Here is a 17,057-nt window from a genome sequence, read left to right on the forward strand (position 1 = left end):
CTCTCCCTCCCTCCCTTCTACACACTCCCTCCCTCCCTCCCTTACACACACACACACACACACACACACACAACACACACACACACACACACACACAGGATGCGCTGAAGAATCCTCTGTTGGCTAAGTGATAAGAAATGCCACCTAGTGGTTGAGGACTATCCTTTTTTTCTCACTGTTTTGGTGTAGTGGCTCTAATTCCAGTTACATTATTATGGACAGCTATTGTAAACCTAGAGGCAATTCATCATATTCAAACAGGAGAAACTGTGAGGTCCAAGAAAAATGGTTCTTGCTATTGCTTTCTCCCTACCCATTTAGAAAGAGGGAATCAATGCATAAATTATGTGTATTATAGAGAAAAGAGAGGAAGCAGCATGTCCTAAATTTTGCAGCAGATGGAATAGTTGTTCTCTCAACCTTTAAGTGTGTACTACTAAAATACAGGATTAAGATCAACCTTAATTTTGCACACTCAAAATATTCATATCTTATACAAAAATTGGTTCCTATTATCAAAGAAATGTAGGCTTGCAACTAGATGGTAGTGTAATTTAACATCCAACCAGTTACTAAACAGTTTAGACTACTAGTAATTATGCTGTGATTGATTACAAGTGGTCAGAGCATGACTGATATACATATGTATAGATAGTCATCCTTCACATAATCTGCCTATGTTATTTTAAGCTTCATTCCTATCTCTAAATTTCTTTTTTGTGCATGTCCTAAAGTTTGAACATAAGGACTGGGTACTTTCCCTGGGTATTTTTTGCTCAAGGTTAGCACTCTACCACTTGAGCCCAGAACTCTCCTTCCTGCTTTCTCTTTGTGTAGTTTATTGAGACAAGAGTCTCATGGACTTTTTTACCCTGGCTGGCTTTGAACTGTGATCCTCAGATCTCAGCCTCTTGAGCAGTTAGGATTATAGGTGTAAGCCAATGGTGTCTAGCTCCTTGTTTCTAAGTTTTTGTTATACCACAAAGTTTAAAAGATAGGCTTAATTTATTTTTGAAGTGAACATTTATTGTTTCTGTAAGTATTCCATTTCTTTATTCTGTCTTTTAGTGTCAGGAGCAACATTCTTTTTTTGTTTTTCCTTTTTTTGAAGCTTGCTGTCTAGCATAGGTTGGCTTAGAACATCCATCTAGTCCTTCTGGCCCAACCTATGTGCTGGGATTATAGATGTGCCCCACATTCTTGTGATTTTCTAGAATGTTGTATATGCAAAAGAATGAATTAAATGTGATTTTCACTGGCAATTTACCATTGAAGTGGGGAATTTCTAAGCAAAATGAAAAATTTTAATTCAAGGGACCTAACAAATCACGTAACGCAGACCACTACATTTTTACCAAAGTTATTGACAAATCTGAGTAGTGCCTATGTCTCAGAAGTTTTTGTACTGTCTTGTAAGTAGTTCCAGCAGCAATTTTAATTATTAATGTTAGTATTAATTGTTATCACTATTACTGTTTCAATTAGTAATAATTAAAACTGAGTGCTTACTATATGCTACACATTATATTCAGCACATTTCCTATATTGATGCTTTGTCTCATTTAATCTTTCCAGTGACTTTCTTAGATTGATGCTGTTATTACAGCCAATTTTTTAGAGGAGGAAATGGCAGCTTAGAGAGTTAAACAGCTCTTTTCTTCATCTAGTAAGTGGTAAAGGCAAGATTTGAAGTGAAGTAATCTGACTCAAGTTAATTTGTTTCAGTATTGTGTTACTTTTTTGAAAAATAGTATTGTAAAAATAAATTTTCTTACACACTTAACACGTCTGTATATGTATACAACGTGTCTTGACCAGTCTCTCCTTCCATTATTCTCCCATCAGCTCTTTGGTCCTATCCCCATAGGTCTTCTAATTTTATTTTTACTGTGTACATTAAGTATTATGACTGTATTTGTACGCCATTACTCTCCATTATCCATTCCCCTACCCTTAAGTCCCATCTCATATAGGTAAGACATGTCTCAACTTTCTTGTGTTCATTTTGTTAAACTGTCTGTTAATTATTCACAAGAGTTCACCATTCACCATTGAAATGCAACCTTGAATATACCAAACTTTAGTTAGTTTGTGTATATGTACATATGTCATTGTATATGTATTTTTTGTAAAAATCATTTGTAGGTAGTCGCTTGAAGGAGTTTCCATTTAACACAGCTTATGAACACAATATCAGTGCCCCCCCTTTCAACATTCTCACCTGTCTCTCCCATACCCACCCCCTTCCCTTATTCTTCTTAATTTTGAAGGATATATATTGGATTCTTGCTGCATATTTCCCCTCTTCATTTGTTTATGTTTTTATATATGTCTATATTTTAAGCCTTAATTCAACATGCACCCCTTCGCTCTGAGCTTGATTTATTTCTCTCAGTAGTTACTAAGAATTTTTGTATCAGTTTGATTTGAGAGTTTCTGTTATTAATATGAAGTATCTTTCACTCTTCTAATTTTGATTTATAATATGCTTTCCTATGTCTGAGAATAACTACTCCTGCCTACTTTTGGGACATGTATACTTAGAAAATGCTTCTTCACTCTTTTACCCCAAGGTGGTATTTGGTTTTTTTTTTGTTTTTGTTTTTTTTGTATTCAACAAAAGTTTACATCTTGCCTTTTTGTTGTTGGTCATGGAACTTGAACTCAGTGCTTGAACTGAGCTTTTTTTCTTTTTATTCAAGGTTAATGCTCTATCACTTTGAGCCATAGCGCCACCGGTTCTCTGGTGGTTAATTACAGATAAGAATCCCATGGACTTTTCTGACTGGCTGGCTTCCAACTGTGATCCTCAGATCTCAGCCTCCTGAATAGCCAGGATTATAGGCGTGAGTTACTGGACCCAGCTGGGTCTTGCCTTTTTATCCAGCTTGCCATTCTATCTTTTGAATAGAGAACAGAGTCCATTGATATTATGTTTCAGAATTGAGAGATAGGTAGTATTTCCTACTATTTCTACCCACAATTTTAATTTCATATTTCTTCCTGTTCCTATCTATTCATCTAGATGAATATGTTTTCTCCACTTTTTCATGCTTATGGTGATCTTTTGTGAATGTTTTTTGAGTTTCTTCTGTTTTAGTTTTTATTATGGAATATTTTTATTTGCTCTTCAGTTAGGAATGAAAGCTTCACAGGATAGTATTCTGGGTTGGCAATCAGTTACTTTTAGTTTATGAAATATATCATTTGAAGTCCTTGTTTGCATGGTTTCTGTTGAGAAATCTACTGTTATTCTTCTCTCTTTTGCAAATTCTAGTATTCTTTATTTGTTCCCTGTGTTTGACTTCTTAAATATAATATGTTTGGATAGGTTCTTTTCTGGTCTGGTCTACTGAGTGTTTTAAAAGCTGCTTGAACCTGGCTGGACTTTTTCTTTCTCTTTTACTCTGTCAAATATATTTCCAGTGCCTTTGGAATCTTTTGTTTTCTTTCCTGAAATGATGTAAATTTGATCTTTTAATGGAAATTTTGCATATTATCATATTTTTCCCTTTGATTTCTACTATGTTCTGACTTCCATATCTTCTACTCTTTTGGAAAGGATTTGTGCTTTATTTGTCATCTTTGGCCTTCAGTTTGTTTATTGTTCCAGTTTTCTATTTCTTTACTGAAATCCTTTTTCATTTCATTTCTTCATTTTCTTTTGTAATGAGTACATTTCTTTTTGGACAGTGTCATTCCCTTCTGTGTTCTCTCTCAGATTTTCCCTCCTGTCCCTACTCACAAGTTGTATAGTACAGTTCATTTTCAGCATAGTGGCAAGTGGGTACCACTGCTGCATTTGTTTCTTTTTTAATATCTTGCATTGACTAACTTACTTCATTAATTTATCTGTGCCTTCTTTGGTTTCTTAGATGTTTAGCTGTATTCTCTTTGAGCTCATTCAACTATTTTGTATTCACTTGGGATTCATTCAGTGTTTTATCTCTGTTCTTGTTGATTTATTTCTTTATTTCTTAATGTATTTTTCTTTATTTCTTTGTGTATTTTTCTGTTTGTGTAGTTGCTTGTAAAGGTCCTCATTCATTTCATAGAATATATATTCTTAGCAACAGTCTTTTGAGCTCAGTTGATATAATATCCTCTACTTTGCTGTCATTCTTGTCCTTTGCTGTATGATGGTTATTATCTAGAGTAGTTGTTTTCCCTACTTTCTCACATTTTCTGTATTTATTTGTTGGGTTTTACTTAGTTGATGACTATTTATCAATTGGCTTTTTAGTTGTCTGATGTATTCAATGATTTATTCTTTATATTCAAACTGAACCAGTTGTTAGTTGCTTTGTGTTACCTGTATTTGGTGCTGGCTGTCATACTCATTACTTCAGACATACTAGTCATATACTCTGCCACTAAGCTAAGTCCTCAGCCCCTTATCTGTGCTTTTTTTCATTTAATTTTTTAAAATTGTTATTATAAAGGTGATGCCTAAAGGGGTTATAATTGAATAAGTCAGATAAAAAGTTCATTTCTATTTGGACAGTGTCAACCCTTCCCTTGTTCTCTACCAATTTTTTCTACCCACCCAAGTGATATATTTCATTTTTAACATTGTGTCTGCAGTGTCACTTATTTGTTCATGCTTTGTCCTCAATTTCTGTGCTTCTTCCTCCCAAAGAGAGACAAATAAACAAAGAAGACTAAAAGAAAAGAAAACAAAAATAGCAACAAGAAAACCTCATCTCCATTTCTGGATATCTTCTTTTGTATGTGTCACTAAAAGTTAGATTTATTTTTCTAAGTTTCACAAAAATCAGTCTGAGTTTGCACAGTACTTATCATTTTGTCTAAACATAATTTTTCTTTCTTTTTCTTTTTTGGTTGGTCATGGGTCTTGACCTAACTCAGGGCCTGGGCACTGTCCCTGAACTTTTTCACACAAGGATACCACTCTACCACTTTGAGCCACGTGCCACTTCTGGTATTTGGTAGTTAATTAGAGACAAGAGTCTCACAAACTTTCCTTGCTGGGTTGGCTTTGAACTACGATCCTCAGATCTAAGCTTCTTGGCTAGCTAGGATTACAGGTGTGAGACATTTTCACCCAGCTAAATATGTTTTTATCATAGGAATTTTTATTACATTCTTTAATTGTGTATATTATTGATAGAAAATTACATCTTTTATTATAATATATTCATACATGTAATATATTTTTTGTCACACTCAGCATACCCTCCCTGTCCCCACTAATTGTATCTTGTTATAATGTTTTGGAAGAAGCACTATAATTGCTTCTTTTCAAATTGCCAATTGCACATAAATTTTCACCTACATATAATTGCTTAAGTTTGTTTATGAGGTATGTATATCTGAACAATTTTATGAATATATTAATTCTAGCAGAAAGTATTCGTATGTGTGTGTGTGTGTGAGAGAGAGAGAGAGAGAGAGAGGAAGAAGGGAGGAGAGGAGAGGAGAGGAGAGAGATGGCACTAGGACTTGAACTCAGAGCCTCAGGATTGCTCAGTTTGCATTCTCCGCTGATGTTCTAACCATTTTCTATGCCTCCTGCTCTGCTCTTTCCTTGTTGCTTTGGAATTAGAGTTTTGCAGACTTTTCTTAATGGCCTTTGGACCACATATTTAGGATCTCAGCCTGAGTAAGATTACAGATAAGAGTCACCAGCCTCTAGCTCCAACAGTTTTGTTTTTGTTTTTTTGTTAGGTCTAGGGCTTGAACTCTGAGCCTAGGTGCTGTCCCTGAGCCTTTTTATGCTCAAGGCTAGCACTCTACCACTTGAGCCATAGTACCACTTCTGGCTTTTTCTGAGAAGTTTATTGGTGATAAGGGTCTCACGGACTTTTCTGCCTGAGCTGGCTTTGAGCCATGATCCTCAGATCTTATCCTCCGGAGTAGCTAGGACTATAGATGTAAGCCACCAGTGCCTGATTTTCCAGTAGTTATTTTTTAAAAAAAATTGTGTTCTTGGCATTGGAACAGCTCATGATTAAAGATTAACTTGAAGATTACTCATGACTTAATTTTAACATTGTTACTCCATTTTTTTGATTATGAACTGTTAGCATAGTTAAGTACAACTCCTTATAATAAGGACTAAAATGTGAAATTTAGGCCTATAGAAGGCATCTTATCAAATTTCTGTAATACTTTATGATCTTTTTTCTGCTATGTCCTTTGGCTGCATATCTAGTTAATGTTTTTGCTAGTCTGAAACTAGAATATAAATTTATTGCTTAAGGAATTAACTAATATTACCTGTTATTTATATATAATTGTACATAGAATGCCAGTGATTAGTAAAACTGTATCCAGGTAATTAGGATCTTTGCTTCAAGATCTGAAAACCCACAAGCCAAAATAATAACACACACATATACACAGAAATAAAAAAGATAAGGTGCTTTATATTGTTAGATTTTCAGTGAATTGAAATTTGTAACTTCGGAATTAGAGAGTATTAAAAATCACATATAATATATCCCATGTTTATATTAGCATTCTTGCATATGTAATTTTAGCGTAAGCTATGTTAGCTAGTAAGTAGGCTTAATTTAGTTAAGACAAGATAACTGACATGGGAAACTTCATATATTTAGTTTCTTTTATTCTTTTATTTTTTCCCAGTCCTGGGGCTTTAACTCTGGCCTGGGTTCTCTATGCTCAAGGCTAATGCTTTACTACTTGAGCCACAGTGCTATTTCTGGTTATTTCTGAATAGTTTATTGGAGACATAAGTCTCTTGGACCTTCCTGTTTTGTCTGGCTTTGAATTGTGATTCTTAGATCACTATCACCACAAAGAAAAAAAGAGTTTTAAAGTTTTTATTTTTGATATGGAGCCTCATGTAGTTTTAACAGTCTCTTTGTTAAAAATTAATTTTACTTCATTTAGGTTCCAGTAGTTGCACTCACAGCTACTGCCAGTTCTTCAATTCGAGAAGACATAGTACGTTGTTTAAACCTGAAAAACCCACGGATTACTTGTACTGGTTTTGATCGACCAAATCTGTATTTAGAAGTGGGACGAAAAACAGGGAATATCCTTCAGGATTTGAAGCCATTTCTTGTAAAAAAGACAAGGTAAGGATTTCATGGTTGATAGATTTTGGTAACTATTCTTTTTTAAGAACTACATTATTTTTTGGTTTTTCCTTTATACATGTTGAATGTATTTTAAATTTTATCTTTGGTTTCAGTCAAGTGTGTTTGTGTTATTAGATGATTAATTCAGTGACTGAGGAAAATGTGTTATTAGATGATTAATTCAGTGACTAAGGAAAAAGTTTTTTTTTTTTTTTTTTGTCGGTTCTGGGGCTTGAACTCTGGGCCTGGGTGCTATCCCTGAGCTCTTCAGCTCAAGGCTAGCACTCTACCACTGAGCCACAGTGCCACTTCCAGTTTTCTGGTGGTTTATTAGGGATAAGAGTCTCACAGACTTTCCTGCCTGGGCTGGCTTTGAACTGTGATCCTCAGATCTCAGTCTCCTGATTAGGTAGGATTACAGGTGTAAGCCACTGGCGCCCAGTGAAAAAGCCTATTTTTGAAGCACATTCTGTGTTGTTGCTTAAATATGTACCAGCTGTAAGCTGTGGTTCAGTGGTAAATTGTCAGCTTAGAAAACACAAGGCCCTTAAAGCTCAGTACTGGAAAATAATAATATTAATAATTTCAGCCTTTCATTTGAGTTCTATTTTACCAATTATACTACTACCTTCAATTTTAGGTTTCAAAAAGGTCATCCTTGGGCTTGTCGTGTGGCCAAAGTGATAAAACAACAAGACCCACTTGAAGTCCTTAGTTCAAATCCCAGTGCTTCCAAAAACCAAAAAACAAATCCTTAAAGTCATTCTTTAAACATGTTGGAGCTTTTCATGTCGCAAGGACTGTCCTATGCATTTAATTACAACTAAACTATTTAAATCCTTGTAACTCTTAGGTATTATTTTCCTTTTACTGTTGAAGGAACTGTCACTAGAATGTTGCGGGTTTTTTATTTTTGATCAGCAGTAGGGCTGGAGCTCTGGGCCTGGGTGCTATCCCTGAGCTCTTCAGCTTAAGGCAAGTGTTCTATCAGTTGAGACACAGCGCCACTTCCAGTTTTCTGGTGATTTATTGGAGATAAGAGTCTCAAGGACTTTCCAGCTGGCTTTGAATAGATCCTTGGATCTCAACTTCCTGAGTAGCAAGGATTATAGGCTTGAGCTACCAGTGCTGGGCTGAACTTTTTTTGTTGAATGAATTTTTTATGTATGCTAAGAACTTTATTAAGTATTTCTTTGTCTGATAAGCATAAAGCTTAGAGTTTCACTTTCTGAAATGTGTTCTTTAGTTTTCATGTTAAAATGTTTTTCCTTCCAATATAAATGTAAAAATTCCTTGGCAAACAATTTTGAGATCATCATTAGTGTTTTACTCTTCTAGAAAGGTATAAAATTAAGAAAAGATGAATCCTAGGTTAAAGGAAGCCCTTAATATTAAATGTAAATGTGGGACTTCTTCTAACTTAGTTGTAATATAATCAGAAAAACAAGTGTGTAATGAATATATACTTAATGGTCTAGCTCTTCTAGTGGCCTTTATTCTTATTTTATTTTTTCTTGAGATAAGGCCTCATTTGTAGCTCAGGATGGCTTCAAATTCATTGTCTCCTTCAAAGGCCAGGGTTACATGTGTATGTCATCACAATCAGATTAGTTTTTCACTCTTATCTATGTTCTTTCCTTGGATAATTTTATTTATGTATCTTTTGTTAGATTTGCAGGTGTATTTTTAAGATTCCTAAAATTGGGATTGAATCAAAGGTCACATTAATTTAAAATTTAAAATACCTTTTAATGGATCTAAATACAGTGTTTTTACATTCTGTGAGCATGAATGAATATATTCACATAGACAGATATATTGAGATATTAAATAAATGTATGAAAACCATTGTTTATGTTTTTGTAGCTTAAGAACAATTTTCTGCAGTAGACATTCTAACAAATATTTTCTAGAATCATAATCTCAAAATTATTAGTAAGTGCTTATATGAGCTATAAAAGTAATCTTAAAAGTAATAAGACATATTTTGTTTTAGTAATTAGAAAAAGAAACTCAACTTTATGCTTATAGAGAAGGTAAGTAAGAATATTTGAAACTAATTTTATGCAGATTCTTAGATAACTATTCACTTAATTCTTAGGAAGTCAAGACTAAATTTTAATCTAGTGTGTTAATTTCCAAAAAGTATTTATATCAATAGTTTTGTTTTAAAAATCAGATTTTCTCAAAAAAATCAAATTTTCTTATCAAATAAATTTGTTTTTATATTAATTTTAATTTGAACTAATACTGAGTTATTTGGTAACAAAATTCATTTCCTCATTTGATTGACCGTGTTTTAGATTTTCATGTAGTTAAAGTGTAGTTTCTTATATGTTTTATTCTTTTAGTCCTTAGAAAATAGAAAGGGAAATTAGTAGATAAAATCCAAAGTGAAGCCCGGTGCCGGTGGCTCATACTTGTAATCCTAGCTACTCAAGAGGCTGAGATATGAGGATCGCAGTTCAAAGCCAGCCCAGGCAGGAAAGTCTGTGAGTCTCTTATTTCCAATAAACCATTCAGAAAACCGGAAATGGCGCAGTGGCTCAAATGGTAGAGCGCTAGCCTTGAGCTGAAGAGCTGGGGGACAGCGTTCAGGCCCAGAGTTCAATCCCTATGACCAACAAAAACAAAACAAAACAAAAAAAAAACCCAAAGTGAATTAGATTTATGCCTGTAATCCTAGCTAGGTGGCAGGCTGAGAGCATGAGGATTGTGGTTAGGGGCCTGTCTGAGTGAAAAGTTCATGAGACACACTTCTTAAAAATAAGTAGAACAGCTGGGTACCAGTAGCTCACATCAGTAATCCTAGTTGTTTATGAAGCCCAGATATTCAGGATTGTGGTTTGAAGCAAACCCAGGCAGAAAGTCTGTGAGACTGCATCTAAAATAACTGGCAAAAAAGCAGAGCTGGAGACTTGGCTGAAGTGATAGAGTGCCAGCCAAGCAAGCAAGCAAGCCACATAAGACATGGATAGAGCCATGCTTAACAAACCTGAAGTTCTTAATTCAAACTTTATATCTTCTCAGAAAACCAAACTGATCTAAAGCATATATATATAATACATGTTTGCATTTTGTTCTTTTCCCCCCCATAGTTCTGCCTGGGAATTTGAAGGTCCAACTATCATCTATTGTCCTTCCAGAAAAATGACAGAACAAATTACCGTTGAACTTAGAAAACTGAAGTTAGCCTGTGGAACATACCATGCAGGCATGGATTTCAAAACAAGGAAGGATATTCATCATAAGTTCATGAGAGATGAAATTCAGGTGCGAGGATCATCAAATATTTCTCAAATACTTAGTTACCAAATATTTATTGAGTAATATTTTTTTGTGTTGAATATAATGTGGTTCTTCCACTAAAGGAAATCTATATACTGTGGAAAATAACATGTATGAATACATGATTACAGACTAGTGTTGAAAAATTACTATTGGTTTTGTATATAGAGAAACATTATTTCTGGTAAGGTACAGTTCATAATGGGAATGGTCTTTCCTGGCAAAGGTAGTTGAGTAGAGCCTGAACATGAGTTTGTTAAATTCACCTGGCCTCTAGGTGATGAGAACAAGAAAACTGGTTATGGAACTACAAGAAGGACCAGCAAATACAAAGACATTGTGCTATAGAGGTCCTACAAGAGGTTGTAGTAATTAGAAGGAGAGAAATTGAAGAGTAAATGTAACACAAAATATGACTAACAAGACAGTGACAAATTCCTATTAGAGACTTATAGGAAAAAAATTGAAAGGGGTGGTGGTTGACCAGGCTATTGGAAACTTCCCCTTCTTGCAGAGTTTTCCCCTTATTTCCACAGATAGGGACAGCTGTTTAGAAGCTTTATCCAAATTATTGTATCTTTTCACTATATTGTTTCGGTGACTTGAAAACTGTCAGTAAAACTTGTTAGTCATTACTGGTGAATTTTAATGATCAGTCTTTATGCCAGTTTAACAGAGTAATGATTTCTTCTAAGTTATTACTAGTTACAGTATTCATTTAGATTAAAATATCTCTCTAAGCACTGAAAGAGTACAAATTATATCCATATTTCTTTTGTTTGATTCATCTGATTTGCTAGCTTCATTATAGCTTTGATTGTTCTGAAATATGGCTTAAAAATCTGTTGCAAGAGCTTTCATTATATCTTAATTTCTAGAAGGTACATATGTATATATGCATATATAAGCACATGAATGTGCACACACACACACACACACACACACACACACATACACATACTGTATATATCCCTTTCTATGGCAGAATGTCTCAAATTTTTGTCCACATAATGAAGATTAATAAATTAGTATGGATTGTTGTCCTCTACTATGGCATCAGGTGTTTTAACAGGTAATCCCTTATAGTTGTTCTTTGTTATAAATACTTTAGAGGCTGCACATTTTCTTTTTTTGGGGGGGGTCCGGTTGTGGGGCCTGAACTCTGGGCCTGAGCGCTATTCCTCAGCTCTTCAGCTCCAGGCTAGCACTCTACCACTTGAGCCACAGCGCCACTTCCAGCTTTTTTCTTTTTGTTTATGTGGTGCTGAGGAATCGAACCCAGGGCCTCAGGCATGCAAGGCAAGCGCTCTACCACTGAGCCAACTTCCCAGCCCAAGGCTGCACATTTTCATTGATAGTCCTCAAACTCTCACAATTATGAAACTAAATCATCTATTGATACTAGCCTGGCCTAGGATTACTTCCATTGACCATTTATTGAGTGACTACTGAATGCACAAATGTATGAAATTATTCATCTCCTGTCTTCTTATAATAGACATAGTTTTGGTGGATCTAAAAGTAGAATTGATGTGACCACTATAGCTCTTAATATCTTAGATTACTACAGCCTATTTTTTTTTTGCCCCTTTACTGGGGCTTGAACTCAGGGCCTCAAGCTCTTGCTTGGGTTTTTTGCTTGAAGCTGGTGGTCTACCATTTGAACCACACCTTACTTCTGGATTTTTGCTGGTTATTTGAAGAGTCTTATGGACTTTCTTTTTTAAATCACTATTCTTTTATCACTCCCCTGAGTAGCTAGGATTACAGTTGGAGCCACCAGTGACAAGTTCTTTTGATGGTTAGAGTCTTGGTCCTTCTGTTTTATAGTTTTTTTCTTTACTATCATTATAATGAAATCCAACCACATTTGGGTATAGGTATGCATTTTTTTTTCTGTACTTACCCTTAATCTTGACTTAGTTTTGTGTCTTTGTATTTTTATTTGCTCTTTCAAGGTGATGTAAGTTTCTTTCCTAGATTAAGGTTAGTGTTGTAAATAATTCATTTTATTTTTTATATCTAAAAGCATATAGAGATACTTAGAGAATAGAGTTGGTAGATTGCTGATTTCATATGAAAATATGATTAAAATTAGAATTATTGTGCTGCTTATTAACCTTTTCTTTTGTATAGGGGATTTCTTTCATTTATACTAATCCCTTTTCATTCAGATTTAATAATTTTTAAATATAGCAAGTTGCCTAATCTTTTCCCTAATCATGTATTTACCATACTCATTCCTGCATTGATTTGTCTCTTACCCTTCCCATGATTTTCTTTCTTCTGCCTTCTTTTTCTTATATCCTTTTCTTTTTCTGTCTCCTTTTCCTTCTCCCAATCCATCTTTAGCATGTCTTTTTTTCAAAATAGCACTTGAATTTTTAGCAGTTATACATACAAATAGTTCTGTCATGTTTTCAAAGAAAACCATCAGCCCCTCATGCCTTCTTATTTCCCACTTTCAGATCTTTTTAGATGAATTTTTGGTTTTACTGCTGCATCTTGCCTTAGTTGCTTATACTGTGAATACTGAATTCTTTGCTTGTTAGTTTTCTGCGTATGTATTAATTTCTCACTCTGCTTCCCTCTCATATACTTCCCACTTTCCTTCCTTTCCTTGTCCATGCATTTCAAACCCACTTTTCCTCCCAACTTTATATCATAATTCGGGTTAAATATTATTCAATTACAATTTTTACTCAAAATGTTTATCTTTATTTCAAGTAATATATTATGGTTATTTTTCATGGTCATCTTTTTGTATTCTAATTTTTCATACTTTGAAAGACACTGTTTAATTTCCTGTATTCTTATCACCAATTCTTTCTGCAACTTTCCCCAATCAAGTGATTCTACCTGTCTATCTTTTTTTTTTTGGGGGGGGTCCGGTCGTATGGCCTGGACGCTGTCCCTCAGCTCTTCAGCTCAAGGCTAGCGCTCTACCACTTGAGCCACAGCACCACTTCTGGCTTTTTTTTCTTATGTGGTGCTGAGGAGTTGAACCCAGGACCTCAGGCATGCAAAGCAAGCACTCTACCACTGAGCTAACTTCCCAGCCCCTATCTGTCTATCTTAATAAGTTCATATACATTTAGTGTTCTATCAGTTTTCTTATCCTAAAGATGCAAAGGTTAATGTATGTTCCTGCTGTCTTTACTGAGAAACTTTCATCTTAGGATAATTTAATAATAATATTCTTGAAACCAGGTATGGGTATTTAGAACTTAGAATAATGCAAAAGTTTTATTGAATATAATAGATATTGTAAGAGCCTCTATGTATCTTATATTCACAAGTGTTAGGGAGACCAATTTATTTGCTACTTCTTATAGAGGGTAAACAGAAATCTTTTAGTTTCTGGTCTTTAATCTGTAGACTAAGCAGATAGTCTTTCCAACTATAGGTGATTCATTGAAATATTAAATTTAGTTTTATTTCAGGGACTTTAATGAATGAATTCTGTTTTCATAATAAGTTTAAGTACTGTTAAATATGACAAATTGTACTGTTATTTATTCTCAGTGTGTTATAGCTACTATAGCTTTTGGACTGGGCATTAATAAGGCTGACATTCGCAGAGTCATTCATTATGGTGCTCCTAAGGAAATGGAATCCTATTATCAGGAAATTGGTAGAGCAGGCCGCGATGGACTTCAAAGTTCTTGTCACTTACTCTGGACTCCAGCAGACTTTAACATAACTAGGTAAACTTTATTTAAGGTTATTACTTTTACCTTGCAGATTTCTTTCTGTCTTTCCAAGAAATACATGTAAAGCCCCTCCCCCAAACAAAACCAAACCACCAAAACCAGAAAGCAACAGAGGCCATTTATGAACATTTGTAGTAAGTGTTGCTACATAGAAGAGACGACTTAACAGCCATGCCTCAGATAGAGTAGGAAATTAATTAAGTCAGGGCTCTAATTAGACACATTTTTTCTTCCCATCTTCTCATCTGTTTCAGTCATTGTTACTTTGTATAGCATTTATATTGCACTGTACTGATAGATTGCCATGAAAGTGTTAGTATGTACTGTTTAAATCCAGGGAAACTATTATGTAACTATGAAATAAATATTTTCTTGGCCCTTAAATTCTATGAGATTATATTGGAAAGGCAAAGTTCATCTTGCAAAAACCCAAGGATATTCAAATCATAATATAAAATGGTGCAATACTTATTTATAATCTATGTATATCCTCCCATATACTTGCAGTCATCTTGACCTTGTTATAGTGCTTATTATAAAATAAACAGTATGTAAATAGTTGTTATACTGTATTTTTAGGGAATAATACAAGAAAAGAATTTCAATGTGTTCAGTGTATTAGATGCAACCATTGTATGCCAGGATTATCACTTTATGTCTTTATGTAATAAAGGGATTCTTAGGGGGAAAAATCCTACAGAGTAACTACTGAGTGCTTCAAAATATGCTTCTTTGTCAGTGAACAAATTGAGGTATTCCATGGATATATTAATTCATTTTATTAAAATGATGAGTGAAAGTATCTAATATTGTTTTGCATACTCATTCATTGTTGTTTCTTTAGTCCAATACATTCTAAGAACTGTGTGATATGTTCGAAATTCAATGACATAAAGAGCCAGGGCACATGTCTCAGTTACAGGATTTTGGAGTGTAATGGAAAGATGAATCTTAATTAGAAAATCATACATCTACGGATACATAGGTTTTCTTTCCCTGTTCTCTTTTTCCATGTGAAAATTTCAAGAATCAAGAGCTTTTTTTTTTTTTAAAAAAAAGGTGCCATTTAATAGGTTCTATGTGTTAAATACTATAAAAAAGAACATATATAATGGCACTTGCATTTGCAATTAAAAAGTCAGCGAAGGCTTCGTTGAAGAAGTGAATCCTTAGTTGACCCCTAAGAAGAATAACAGCTAGCTAGGTAAAAAGTTTACTATAAATTTTTAATTTCAAAATAGATTTTGCATTATAACATATAGCCAATAAGGCCATCATTTTATAGAGAACAATACTTTTGATACCAGTGTCTATATAAACCCTTTTGTGAATTAATTTCAAATCACTGGGAAAGAATACAGCTGTGTATGTTACTATTAAAGTTGGAATATATTAAATATAAGTTGATTGCTACCAGTTTTTGTGTGTATTGTGCTAAACTTCCTGAAAATTTATAGATTGTGTTTTGTATCATAATCTTATAGGTTCATCATTAGATATAAATTTGGTTTATCTGGATCTTAAAAGACATATTAAGGGCTGGGAAGGTGGCTCAGTGGCAGAGTACTTGTCTCTCATGCATGAGGCCCTGGGTTCGATTCCTTAGCACCTCATAAGCAGAAAAGGCTAGATGTGGAGATGTGGCTCTAGTGGTAGAGTGCTAGCCTTGAGCTGCAGAGCTGAGGGACAGCGCCCAGGCCCAGAGTTCAGGCCCTATGACTGACCAAAGAAGAAAAAAAGATATATTAAATGATTATCACATTGGATTTAATAGAAAATTAAAGCAGTTTACTCAGACAGTGGTGTCAGGAAATCCATACAGAATCTATGCCGCTCTTTACACTTGAACCTGGAAGAAGGAGAAAGATGGTTAACCTGGAAACTAGTGCATACATGTTGGTTGGTCTATTTAATGACAGATATTTCTGATTAACAGATCATTTGTGCATTTTGACTTTCCAGAACTCCTTGAGAAGTGTGTACAAGTATTTTGAACAAAATGTTACATAGTCAAACTTTAATTAGTAAGCTCAATTTTGGTGAGGTACAGAATTTTCACTTACATTAAATTACTGTTTTGTTACAATATATGAAATTATTCTACCTATACTTTTATTTCTCCTTGGAAAGATATGCTAACCTATTTTGGAAATTCTTGTAATATACAATCTCATAATATTTGATGAGTTACAGTATCAAATAATCGGGATGAATTATAGCAGCACTTTATGTGTGTGCGTGTGTGCGCATGGTAATTTGGCTTGAACTCAAAATTGATTTACTAAACAATTCTATTGTCAAATTGCTTTCCAATTATTTTCCTTTTAAAATACTTATATAACAGTGGAATTCTATGCTTCCATTGGAAAGAATGACATCACTATTGGTAAGAAAATGGAAAGACTTGCAAAGAGTCATATTAAGTGAAGTAAGCCAGACCCAAAGAAACATAGGCTACGTGGTTTCGATCATTTGTAATAATTAGTATATGTCTAGTATAGTCCTAACAGAGGCTCACAATATGATCATATAAAATGATTCTAATTGAAATGAATTCCAAGATATGGAAACATGAGTTTTCTCTTTGTTGTCTTTAATGGGCTGTGTGAAGTTATGACTTTTCTTTCATTTTTTTTTTACCCCTTTTGTTTTATCCCCTGTTGTGACTATATTTGAGTTTGGTACCCTATGTCTCGTATATACATTAATATGATTTGGGAAAGGGAAGGGAACAACAAAAGGATAAAGGACAAAGAGCAAACCAGTGCACAGTGATATTCACAAGACAATATGTTGGAAATGAACTTTACAACGTGGGAGGGGGGAAAGAGGAGGGGTACGGGAAAGTGGGAGAAAAATGAGGGAGAGGGTAACAATGTTTGACAAGAAATGTACTCATTGCCTTATGAATGCAACTGTAACCCCTCTGCATATCATCTTGACAATAAAATTAGATTTAAAAAAGCATACAAAAATAAAATATCTGTAT

At 34.3% G+C, this 17,057-nt stretch overlaps 1 protein-coding gene across 1 annotated transcript in view; it reads left to right on the forward strand.

Moving 5' to 3' along the window:
- Positions 1-17,057, forward strand: part of Wrn (Werner syndrome, RecQ helicase-like) — a 129,415-nt gene that overhangs the window by 71,547 nt on the left and 40,811 nt on the right. Inside the window, exons 18-20 of the mRNA XM_013025950.1 lie at positions 6,877-7,064; positions 10,166-10,340; positions 13,881-14,062. Coding sequence (XP_012881404.1) covers positions 6,877-7,064; positions 10,166-10,340; positions 13,881-14,062 — 545 coding nt within the window. The remainder of the gene's footprint in view (positions 1-6,876; positions 7,065-10,165; positions 10,341-13,880; positions 14,063-17,057) is intronic.

This window comes from Dipodomys ordii, unplaced genomic scaffold, assembly GCF_000151885.1.
Source record: "Dipodomys ordii isolate 6190 unplaced genomic scaffold, Dord_2.0 Scaffold4, whole genome shotgun sequence".
Classification (NCBI taxonomy): Eukaryota; Metazoa; Chordata; class Mammalia; order Rodentia; family Heteromyidae; genus Dipodomys; species Dipodomys ordii.